Source organism: Capsicum annuum, chromosome 3 (assembly GCF_002878395.1).
Source record: "Capsicum annuum cultivar UCD-10X-F1 chromosome 3, UCD10Xv1.1, whole genome shotgun sequence".
Taxonomy (NCBI): Eukaryota; Viridiplantae; Streptophyta; class Magnoliopsida; order Solanales; family Solanaceae; genus Capsicum; species Capsicum annuum.
Window position 1 is genome coordinate 246,199,323 of NC_061113.1, and position 12,599 is coordinate 246,211,921.

The 12,599-nt window shown below is 33.4% G+C and overlaps 1 protein-coding gene across 1 annotated transcript; it reads left to right on the plus strand.

Annotated features, from left to right (window-relative positions):
• Positions 1-9,511: 9,511 nt before the first annotated feature.
• On the plus strand, positions 9,512-12,113 carry LOC107862581 (U-box domain-containing protein 52). The gene is made up of 4 exons (XM_016708202.2): positions 9,512-10,085; positions 11,149-11,267; positions 11,342-11,460; positions 11,608-12,113. The coding sequence occupies exons 1-4, from the start codon at positions 9,875-9,877 to the stop codon at positions 11,858-11,860; spliced, it is 702 nt and encodes a 233-aa protein (XP_016563688.2). The 5' UTR covers positions 9,512-9,874; the 3' UTR covers positions 11,861-12,113.
• The last annotated feature ends 486 nt before the right edge of the window (positions 12,114-12,599 follow it).

Below are 12,599 nucleotides of genomic sequence, written 5' to 3' on the forward strand. Positions count from 1 at the left end.
CCGATTGTTTGGTTGGTGGGATTGAAAAAATAATTCCAAAAAAATCCAATAATACCGCATAAAGTAACATAATTATATTTAGTTAAAGGGACTAGAAAAATAATTCATGCACAATTTATGCAACTTGTGGTATAAGAAAAATAACTTTTACATGACTTTATATGTGGTGTTTGATTAGCGGTATTAATTAGTACCCACTTACAATAATCTATTTGTAATTTTATGAATGAAAAAGAAAATCATTTTAATAAGTAATTTTTGTATAACAATCTTTTCATTACAAATAACTGCATGATATTATTTTACTATTATTATTATTAAGAAAAGGAGATCTATCGTAGTAGCCTCACCTTACATTTCTGTAATGGACTATTTTTTGACAACTACGTTACAGTTACTCCAAGATTATCCTTCATTATTATTATTATGAATCACCATATAAATAATTCATATATTCTAATCCTTGCATAATTTGTACGTGAGCCACATAACTTCAATGTTATTTTCAGGTCCAAACGTAATTTCTAACCCCCAAATAACATTGGCAAAGTGACCTTCTGGACCCCTATACTATATCGGTTTTGTAAGTTGGACACTTCTACTTACATGTTTGTCATCTAAATCCCTGAATCCACTAAAAAACAACATTTTAAACCTTTTTTTGGTGAGTGTAATACACTTTCCCCCACGTCAGCTGTCACGTCAGTTGTCACGCCTACCACGTCTACCACGTAATGTTAAAAAAATATATATATTACATTAAATTCCAAGTCATTTTTAAAATGCTACATAACAAATTAAATATTAAAATTAATTTAATTAAATAAAAAAAATTATAAATTGTATAAAAATTTGAATAATCATGTTTTAATTTTTACTCACAAATTAAACATCAAATTCATTCCAAATAATTAAAATTCTTCTCCAACTAATTTAAATTTTTAACTATAAATTCATATATACAACATAATAAATTTTTTATTTTTAAATTTGAATATTTTTAACAAATTCACAAAAAGTTTAATTTTTTTCAAGCGAAATTCACTAATTTTTTTCAATATTCACTATCACTCACTTTCAATTTAAATTTAAATTTTAATCCCCCAAAAAATAAAAAGATTTCAAATTTAAATTTTAATTAAAAAAATGAAAAGAATTGAATTGAGAGGGAAAATTAAAATAAAAAATAAAAAGTGTACTTGAGTGTGGGGGAGGAGGGACTGGAAGAGTGTTGGGGTGGGGTGGGAGGGGGGGGGGGGGGGGGGGGGGGGGGGGGGGTGGGAAAAAATATTTTTTTAAAATTTTTAAAAATATTTTTAAATTATAAAAGATGGAGGCAAAAAAAAAAAGATCCTTTTTTATTTATTTTAAATTTTTAAAAATATTTTTAAATTATTTTTAAATTTTCAAAAATATTTTTAAATTTAAAAAGATGGAGGGAAAAAGGGATCCTTTTTTAATTTTTTTTAAATTTTAATATTATTTTTATTTTTTTAATTATTTTAATATAAAATTGGTCAAAAATTGACCCCCACTCGCACCCCCAGACGAGTGGCTACACTCTCTTTGTCCTAGTCACTATTTCAATGCCACATAGGCAAGGTCCACAGTCAAAGGGTACAAAATGTTGCTTTTTGATAAGTTCAAGAGTTCAGATGACAACCATGTAAGTAAAAGTGTCCAACTTACAAAACCGAAATAGTAGAGAGGTCCAGAAAGTCATTTTGCCAATAACATTTTTCAACTTAACTTCAATATAAATTCAACCAATTTGTATCTAAATGCCTGCCTAAAATGGATTATCATTTATTAGCTGGTTTTTGTCACTACTAAAAATTAACTTCAATATAAATTTAACCAATTTGTATCTAAATGCCTGCCTAAAATGGATTATCATTTATCAGTTAGTTTTTGTCACTACTAGCAGGGGTCTTTACTTCTTGGACGAAATGATCAAGGAATACTCAGAAACACATCTCGAAGAGTTTGGGATAGGAATCCAGAAAGAAACGATCCAATTAATCAAGATGCAAAATGAGAATCGTATCCATACGATTTTGCCGATACCGAGGTTGAATGAATCATTCCACCTGGCAACAGCAAAAGTGGAGTTTGGCACAGGTCAAAGGGGAAAGCAAGGAGGAATTCCACTTTGGAAAGGAAAAGGGCAATTCCAAACGAAGGACCCTGGGGCAAGCTTCCCGGTGTCCAAGTGTCAAGTCTCGAGGGCGGACCCTGCCGCTAAGCGAAAGCTTTATTGTACCAACGGTTTTTTCAAAAAAATAATTTATCATTACGAGCTACTAACAATGTGTCTATAGACCCATTCTATATTGAACAACAGAAAGAAAGAGAAATTATTGTTGCTCTGTGTTATTGTGAAGTTTATGTTTCAATAAATTTTACAAATAAATACATCGGTTAAAGATTTTTAAAGTTATGTTTCAATTAATTTTGAAACAAATGCATCAGTTAAAAGTGTTGAGTTGCAAAGAACATGAATTTGACAAATTCATTTTTAAGTTTTATGTTTTAGATTCTTGAAAGAAAGTTATCTTTTGTTTTAAAATATTCATGACCCTATCAACTGTCCATCTACTACTGGGCAAAGCAATAGTATTTATCAATGGGTTTGCACTATGTAATTATATACATATATTCAAAATTTAGTAGTATAAATACAGAGTCCACGTAAAAGCTACCGGGTTCGCCCGAACCCCCGTAGATTACTGTAACTTCGCCCCTTCTCTTACATGAAACTTATATCCTATAAATAGTGTTTTTGAATTCTACTTGTTTTGTAGCTTAGTTAAATTTCGAAGATAGAGTTGTTACTAATTCTTCGTTTTGCTCGTGGGAGAGACTTCAACTATCTTTAAAAGGCGTATTATCGTGTCTCTAAGCCAAACAAATTTTATTTTGTTATAAATGTATTTACATTATAGTGAATTTCTATCAAGATCTACTTTGATATCTATTACGATTTGAAGCATCTGTCTTTTACTCAGACTAGGAGTAAATTTTCCCTATAAATAGAGGGGTTTTGTTCATTGTATTTACAATCTGATGATCTCTCATCCCTCAAGAGAAGTAATAAGAATCACTCTCTCTATTCTCTCTACTCTTCTTCTTTATTCTATCTTATTTTATAACACGTTTTCAGCACGAAGTCTCTTACCAATTGAGATCTATTCATACGTGGCTACACAAGTTTTCAAGTCTCTAACTAATTTAGATTATCAACACGAGATTCTGTCAAATAAGGTGAGATTATAAATCTAAAGGTAATTTCAAGGTTAGTAATTCCTTATGTTATCTGTCTTTTGCTACTAATAATATAATTATTGTTGGATTTGGGGAAAAATAATTGGTTTGAAACCATTTATATTTTGAATTTATTTCTCAAGAACAATATTATCAAAAGAGATGATAATATGTTGGGTTCAAGTCCCATCGATTTTTGCCTAATACGCCTTTATATGGATAAGATATTGAGTTTGAATCTCAATGCACCATATTAATATATTATGATGGCTAAGGCAAAATAATGAGTATTTGATGAAAAGTCATGAAATTCGACCTATTGAATATGATCCATTCCATGAAGTGAATGTGGTAGCGATATATGATAAGTCTGAAATATGACAACTTACTTCATTCTTAAGGTGTACTTCATTCTTAAGGTGTATGTGGTAGCAGTGATTATAAGATATGCTAGAGAAAAATTCTCTATATTATATGTATGCCTCGATTTGCTTCTGAAGTAGCAAAATCTTGAAAGAGGTTATAAGCTATCATAATTTGATAGACTTAAGGTACGATTATATTCCATTCCTAGGACATGAGAAACTTATTAATGCAAACGTGCACTTGATCACAAATCACCTCCGAAAGAGGTTGAATAATTTTGAAATCTACTTCTGAAGTAGTAAATCTGAAATTTATTCATGTAATAGTAAATCTGAAATTTACTAAAGAAAAAGTACATGTCATGGTAAACTTGGAGTTTACTAGAATAAAAGTTCATAAATTGATATAAACGATGGTGACATCTCGAAGATGTGCATGTATTGAAGAACTAGAAGATTCTTCAAGAATTGTTTTTGTCGTTTGTTCTCATGACAAGTTGGTTGGACCAACTAATATTGGGATTGGATCCCTTCAAATCTGAAAATTATAAAAGGTGAATAAGGGCCCGTTCACCTATCATGTGATATATTGAAAAGATGCATCAATAAGATGATCACATGTACATTCATGGTCAACCTACATTTGACATTCATAAAGTTACTTGTTCAATATAAATTGAGCATAATTTTCAGATTGTGTAATCAAGATAATTCATCTTGATGATGATGGTTTAGCATTGAATGTCTTCGATAAATATCTAAACCATTATTAATGGGAACAAAACTTAATGTATTGGTCTGAAATATGATATATTGCAATAGCATTTAGTTGCATTAGACCAATAAATTATGATTATTTTTTTCCTCTCAATTGCTTCAAGGTCGGGAATCAATTATTTCATCTAATAATTTTGATGTGCGGTTTACGATTAATGAATATACCATAATGCACAACGATGGATTTCTTAAAGAAGTAGAGGATGTATGTTAGTTTTCCTAACATAAGGAGGAGATTATAAGCGCTAAGAAATATGTCAGGAATTATCACCATATCCTCATCCAAAAGATAATTCAAGTCAAATGCTGAAAACATCTCATATTAAACGCAAGTGCTCTTATTTTGTGTTCTTAAAGGACAAAGTCTATGCATGCGTGAAGCGTGGTAGACTGATCGATTTCAAATGAAATAGTCCCTGAAAAATAAGGAGCAAATAATCATAATAAGAAGGCAATAAGAGCCTACCACATACCACTTCATGAAACCTTATGAGAGGTTCATGTACTTGAAAATAATGAAGTGATGAGATCTCAAAATGTTATGTCGCATTGTGAACCGATACAAAATGATATATCATCAATATCTTTGACACAATATTGGCGCAATATTGTGAAAGATTACGAGGATCTGAATTCTACGTTTATTTAAGCATGTTGACGTAGAAACATTTATCAAATGACATGAAAGGATGTATTTTAGTAAGCTTAAAACTTATTTGATTTGCAATCCAGCACTTGAAGATGTCACTCATGAAATGTTGAATATTGTCATTTGACAAAACTTATGTGAAAACTTTTAAGGATTCAAACTGCTTGAAACATATAAAAGTTTCTGGGAAACTTATTTATAATCCTTATGTTGTATAAGCTTATTGCTTGAACATCATTGGAAATCTTGGAGAGTTTTCAAAGCAATAGATTATTTGCTGAAATTCGAAATATATCGAATTGGATTGGTTATAATGTACCAAATCTTAGTGCAATTGATACACTCATGTACCTTGCAAATACTACAAGGCTTATAGCTTTTTCAGTCAATTTGTTAGCAAGGTATATTTCTGCTCCTACTATGAGACATCAAAATGGGATAAAACACATGAGCTTGTTTTATTCTAAAGATTGCAGTCCCGGTCTTATTGGTCATGCTGATGTTGGGTACTTATCTGACCCGCATAAAGCTCGGTCTCAAATAGGCTATGTGTTCATATGTGGTGGTATTGTCATATCTTGGAGATATACAAAGCAGTCTATCGTAGCCACTTCATCAAATCATGCTGAGATAATGGCTATTCATGAAGCAAGCCGAGAATGTGTATGGTTGAGGTCCATGATACATCTCATTCGAAAAAAATATGGCGTGAAATATGACAATCTACCCACAATTTTATATAGAGATAATTCAGCATACATAGCATATCTTAAGGGAGGATTCATAAATGGAGATAGAACGAAACACATTTTGCCAAATCTTTTCTACATACATGAGCTACAAAAGAATAATGATATTAATGTGCAATAAATTCGTTCAACTGACAATGTGACTGATTTATTCACCAAATCTTCTCCAATTGCAACTTTCAAGAAGATGCTGCACAAGATCGAGATGCAAAGGTCAAGGATGTTCTCATTAAGGGGAGTTAATACGCGTTGTACTCTTTTTTCCTTATGAGGTTTTGTCCCATTGGGTTTCCCTTGTAAGGTTTTTAATGAGGCAGCCGAAATGCGTATTATTAAAGATGTGTACTCTTTTTCCTTCACTAGATTTTTTTTTCCTACTGGGTTTTTTCTAGTAAGGTTTTAACGAGGTACATTATCTACCAATTAGACATTCAAGGGGAAGTGTTATAAATTTATTTATCTATTAGGATTTGAAGCATTATCTTCTTTTACTCAGACTAGGAGTAAATTTCCCCTATAAATAAAGGGTTTTGTTCATTGTATTTACAATCTGATGATCTCTCATGAGGTAATAAGAATTACTCTCTCTATTCTCTCTACTCTTCTTCTTTATTCTTTTTTATTTTATAACATATTTTAAAATTTTTGTACAATTATCATTATTGTTCTAACACTCTACACCATCCATCAAATTTGGAATCAATTCTTGCATGATGACAAAGTAGATCTGTTTTTAGTGAGATTAAAGGTGATGGATAATGATGCCATCTACTTATGACATTTGTGATGGCTTTCACTTTTCATGAGCATGGGGAATATATCTTGTTTTTCTTGCTGAGTGGATGTTATTATCTGCACATCCCTTCGTTACAGAAGAAGCAATTTGCAGTGATAGTGGACGCATGGTCCACTCCACGGTCACGCCCACTATTGCTACAGCTTATGTTATCTGATTTGTCCGCAGGATGGAGATCCAACAAGAAACTCTAATCTTGCTGGTTGACTATAATTTGGGCGGATATAGGCCTTTGGGCGGTGAGAGTTTCCGAGAACTCAAGTAACTTGTGCTGATTTCATATTGATATTGAGAAATCTATTAAATATATAAGAAATAAGTGTTCCTAGTCTTGGAAGACATAGTTATATACACCTGTTGCTAGTTGAAGGTAGCTGATATCCCGTGAAATTAGTCGAGATGTACGCAAACTGACTCAGACACCATGATTATTTAAAAAAAGTGTTTAGAACCTATAACAAAATAATCTCTTGGTTTACTGGCAGAAATGGAACTCACCTAAGTTTTACTGCCCTCTCTTGTGAGGATTTGAATCCCCTTGAGCACGTATAAAGGAAAAATGAGGCGAGAATGCCTCTCAAATCTCTAATTAATTAAAAGGGACGAGTAGATTCTGTAATATTAGTGCGTCAAGTACTTCAAATAACTGCATTAGTTGTCCCGACAACTATTCAATTGTCCAACAACTTTGCACAGTTATCGATTGAACAACTTCTATAGTAGTTAAAATAACTTCAATAATTGTTGTGACGACTTTTGCAGTTGTTGGGGCGAAAGTACAAAAAAAAAATTGTCATTTTTACCTAATTTTTAGAACTTGAAGACTCTCACTTAATTGATAAACTTATTTGTTACTTTTAATTGCAAATCTCATAAATAAACTTCAAATCCTGAATTAGCCTCTAATTTATTGAGTGAAATGATAGACAGGAGGGGGCAACTGGTAAAGCTCTTGTTAACTAAGACAGAACAGTGAATTATTGATTATTACTTCTCATTGTGCCAGCACAAAGAACTAATTTTCGTGATGTCAATTACTAGTTACTAGAGAATATACTACAAGTGGATGGTCCTGCTATAATGTAGTTGCTTAGATTACCCATAAACTATGTTATAGTACTTTGTGCTCTTCAGATGATTAAAAAATTCAGTGAAGTGTGACATTTGCAACAAAATGTGTCACTCTGCATATCTAAAAGTGCCTCGACAGAACACTCTATAGTGGAAACTCGGATGAATAATACTAGGAATTTGGAAAGTAGATGACCAATAACTATGAAGTACATATGCCAGGTGGTTGCTGAAGACAGCATTTGGAGATGTGCTTGTAGAGTAACACTGGTGATTGCTTTTGTTGTACAGTTTGAGCACTTTCATGGTTTGATGTTCTGGTGTCTTACGCGTGGATGAACCACACTAATCCACCCAAATTGGTGGTTAAGTTCTATTGCAGTGACTATATAGTATGGGAGGTCCTACGAAAAGATAGCTTTAAGGTCAGGATGATTCAAAAAAAAAAAAAAAAACTTAACAGTTAACACTTCTCATTCTCACTACTTTTTCAATCTGAATACAAACAAAAGAAAAAGGTAACCTGAGAGGCAGTAGTTTACCATGCAGTGGATGTCAGTTGTTTGAGTCTGCTTATCTACACAACTCATAAAGCTTTTTGATAGCATCCAACTTTGTCAGTTCGGCTATTCGATCTATGATTTTATCATTCATGGACGTCCGTGAGATCTATTCACTTAGCAATACCTTAGGATGACATAGGCTTAAAACTGAATGTCGAGTTCATACGACGAAAAACTTACGCGTGGGAAGAAATGGGTGACAAGAACAACTAGAGAGCATAGCTGAGAGTTGTATGTTGCGTCCGAAAAATGATAAATCGCTTTTTTATGATTTTATTTTTACTATTTTTCCTGTCCTTGGAAAAACCCAAGGAAATCATGTGGTCATGTATTAAGAACAGACAAATGGGAATTAGCTAAGTACATTGAACCAATTTCTAAACCAAGGGCAAAGATAAAGCTTCTAGTTTTAGCTACTCTTTAGTCTGATTGTCATAATTGTTGAAGTCAAATCAAGCATATATGTTTTATACTGGATTTCCACAAACCTCTGCTGATATTCTTTTCTCTATCTTGGTCCAAATGGTACCGTTTTGGATGGGGAAAAAGTTCTGTGGTATACTGGAATTTTTGTGTGTAGAAAAGATTTTTATGGGATATCTGAAGTAGATGGCGGTTGATTAAGGAATACATTGTACAAAAGGATGATTATTAATAAACGGCATATAATACATAATCATGGCCTTTAACTTGACATCTATGTCCTCCAACATTGAGTTTGCACAAATAGGCACTTAAAGTTGTATAAAGTTGAACAAGTAGATACACACATCCTTCGTGTCACCTACATGTCAATCCCACATAGATGTCACGTGGTACACATATGTCTACTTATTCAACTTTATACAACTATAAGTGTCTATTTGTACACACCCAAAGTTGGAGGGCATAAATTTCAGCTGAGGCGAGGTTAGAGGACATGTTTATGTTTTATGCCTTAATAAATCCAAAAGTGAATTAGTTGTACCATACCTAATACAATCTTGCCAGAGAAACTCCTACTCCCACAAATCTTTTTTGCATATCAAGAGAATGTTTGAGTCATCTAACATATGAAAAAAAGATCATTGTGAGGAATATTGAGTGTGGAAAAGATCACCAGCAGGAAATTAAAATCAAATGGTAGTAAGGACAACCAATTGGCATGCATTTTTAGAACATCATAGTATGGTCCAAAACCACTTTAAAAAGAAACTAAATGATTCAATATAGTTCGTTTTCTTAGGTTGGTCCAAAGGGAAAAAAATAGTGGAGAAAGGCATGTTTCACTATAGAAATAAAAAGCAAAGTTCTCTTTATTTTTAAAACAAAAGGCAGATAGAATGTGACATATCCAGTAAGCCAGCAAATGTTGACAAATATAAATAAATAAATAAAAAAGAACCAAACCTTTTTCCTAACTTTATGTCTTCTATTCTATAGCGATGACCTTTACTTCTTTACATCATATTCGGCCAATTCCGTAAGCATTTTTATGATTTGTTTCCTTCTTCCATATCTAACTCCCCTTTATTTAAGTCCACATTGTTTATTCCCAGTCCGGCCATTTTCCTTTTGCCCTTTTTGGACCGTTACGTTAGAGATGGGTAACTGAGAGTAAAATTCACTCCTTGCATAGTAGTAGCATTATTGAGAAAGAGATGTCTTGGGAAATCGAAGAGATCGGAGAAGATAGCAAGAGTGAAATAGTGAGCAACAACAAAGATGCAGGAGTGATCAATGACGTTTATGTAGCTGTTGGCAAGAATGACTTGCATGTTCTTCAATGGGCACTTGAGCATGCCATCTCTCCGGGAATTCGCGTTTGTCTTGTCCATGTTTTTCCTCCCATTACATACATCCCTTCACCAGGTAACTTTTATTGGTCAATTTTAGTTTGTAAATTTGATGCCTCTTCCATATCAGTGGCACATATATAGGAAAATAGTGGTATTCCTCCATATCCTGATTAGTGCGTAGGCCTTCACAGCAAACAGAATGAAAATGTCAAGTTAGGATAATCAATAAATCAAGCAAAATAGGTAATTCAAGACTATGAACTGTGTTTTCTGTCAGAAATCGGGCAGAAATAAAGCAAACCACAAGCAGAAAGAAAACAAGAACACACAGATTTACGTGGAAATCCTTGCGGGAAAAACCCTTTCGATAATACTGGTACAAAATATATCCTACATGTGTCACTATTGTGGGAGTCTCGTCGATGGGAAGATGATGTGCAAAGTATTAGCTCTCGTTTGACCATAGATTTTGAAGTTGAAACTTGAAATATTGAGTTTTTGAAGCTGTATTTGGACATGCGTTTTACTTGGAAGAGTTCTCCGAGTGGTATTCCGAAAAGCTGAATCACTTGAAAATATTTGAAGATCAGAATTTCTAAATCTAATCAACTTTCATAGTCAAACAGTTATTTAAAGAGAAATTTTCAAAATCTATCTACTAACGCTAGCTTAATATCAGTTCTCAGAATTATTGATGAATATGCCTAATTTCTCTCAATGTGAGCCAACAAAAAATCTGGTGGCCCTAACCTTGTAGTAGCTAACGACAAAACTAAAAGCTGCCTACCTTGACAAGAAACTTAGGTTATGTCACAATGTATCTGGTCTTTTGTCAATTAAGAGGTTGGTTGAGGTAAACCAATACTAACTTGCTTCCACATTGCGTCATCTGTATTCCAAGTTTCCAACTACGATTCTTGAACAAATTTTAGCAAAGTAAAAGACAAAAATAAGAAAGGGCATGCTTATCAGCGGTGAGATTCAAAATATAAAGAAGTAAATACGCCAAAATAATTTTAACCCTATATATACGTTATGCTTTTTTTGATCTCGTTGGTTGGAATGAAACCCTTGCGCCCCTAGCTCCACCCCTGCTGCTTACCACCTAGTTAACAATTTGAATTTTGTATTGGGAGTTGGCAAGTTATCAAGTAGCCAATTGAGCAAAGAGCAGGTGCAATCCTACGTCAATGAAGAGAGCAACAGGCGGAAAAATCTCATGGAAAAATACATCCGTCTATGCAATGATGCCAAAGTGAGTACACATTAGTTGCTAAATTCCCAAGAGATAGAATTCTTATTGACATGTTGTTAACTGGGTGGCTGCAGGTACCAGTAGATACTGTACTTGTGGAGAGCAAATCACCAGCCAAAGCATTGCTTGATCTAATTACTGTTGTCAATGTTACCAGCATCGTTATTGGAACTAAGCGATCACTTTCCACTATGTAAACATTGCTCGCTCTCCGTTGAACACCCTTCGTTGGAAAATAATAATGTGCATATAGAAAGTTACTTTTTGTTGATCTATACTAAATCTTGAACAGTCTTAGCGAGGACTAAGAGTTGTATTATATTTATGACTTTCGTTTCAGACGAGTGATGAAGGGACAGGGAGTAGGAGATTATGTTCAAAAGAATGCACCGGCTTTCTGTCGGGTTAACGTCGTTGGTGAAGAAGGCAAGAAGATTAGGAAGGGTCAAGTGCTTCGGCTAAAAGAGAATGGCAATCCTCCGTCTCTTGTGCATAGCCGGAATCAACCGGAGATTTCTAAACAATCCAGCAGGAATTTATTTGAATGGATTTGTTTTTCTCCCAAATTCCATGGAGACGTAGGAAGGAAATAAAACAAGAGTTAGCACCCCGTTGTAAGAGGCGGATTCAAGATTTGAATATCAATATTTGTACATATTTAATAGACTCTTATGGATGCAGAGTTCAGCTGAATCCATAGCTAATGCTATTTGTCCGCCCCTGCATAGCGGTACTTCAGATTTTCTAAGTTAATGATGTTATTATGGCTGTTCGTAAAATGAATTTAGACAGCACAAATGGGACAGGTTCAAGTTGATCTCTTATCTTAAACTTTTAGATTAAATATCTGATAATCTCTATGTTAGCTACCTTCTTTCTGATGCCAAGCTTCCTTTTTGTTAGTCTCCAGCTTAGAATTAAAGGTTGAAAGACGAGAACAAATTAAATTACATAACAGCCATGCATGTAAATAAACTCTACAGCGCGTAGAAAACAATACTCCAAATGCTCAACAACATATGAATTGATTGTATTAATAAGCTGAATAGGGAATTACAATAACGAGATCTCTTGATGGAGAGTGAAGAGATAGGGTAGGGAATGAAAAGCCATAGAAGAACGGGAGGTGAAAAATGAATTTAAGTCAGTTTATACTTTGACTTGTTATGACAAGTTATCTAATTTTTCTTTTTAAATTTTTACGTAAATAACTGGTTGCCTGCAATAGCAGGTCTAAACTCTCTGAAAAATATAGATTTGTCTGAGCACAATTTATCACGTGTTTTCTTACCGACTGGGGTCCCAAGTAAATCCCTTGTTGGGCTTACTAAT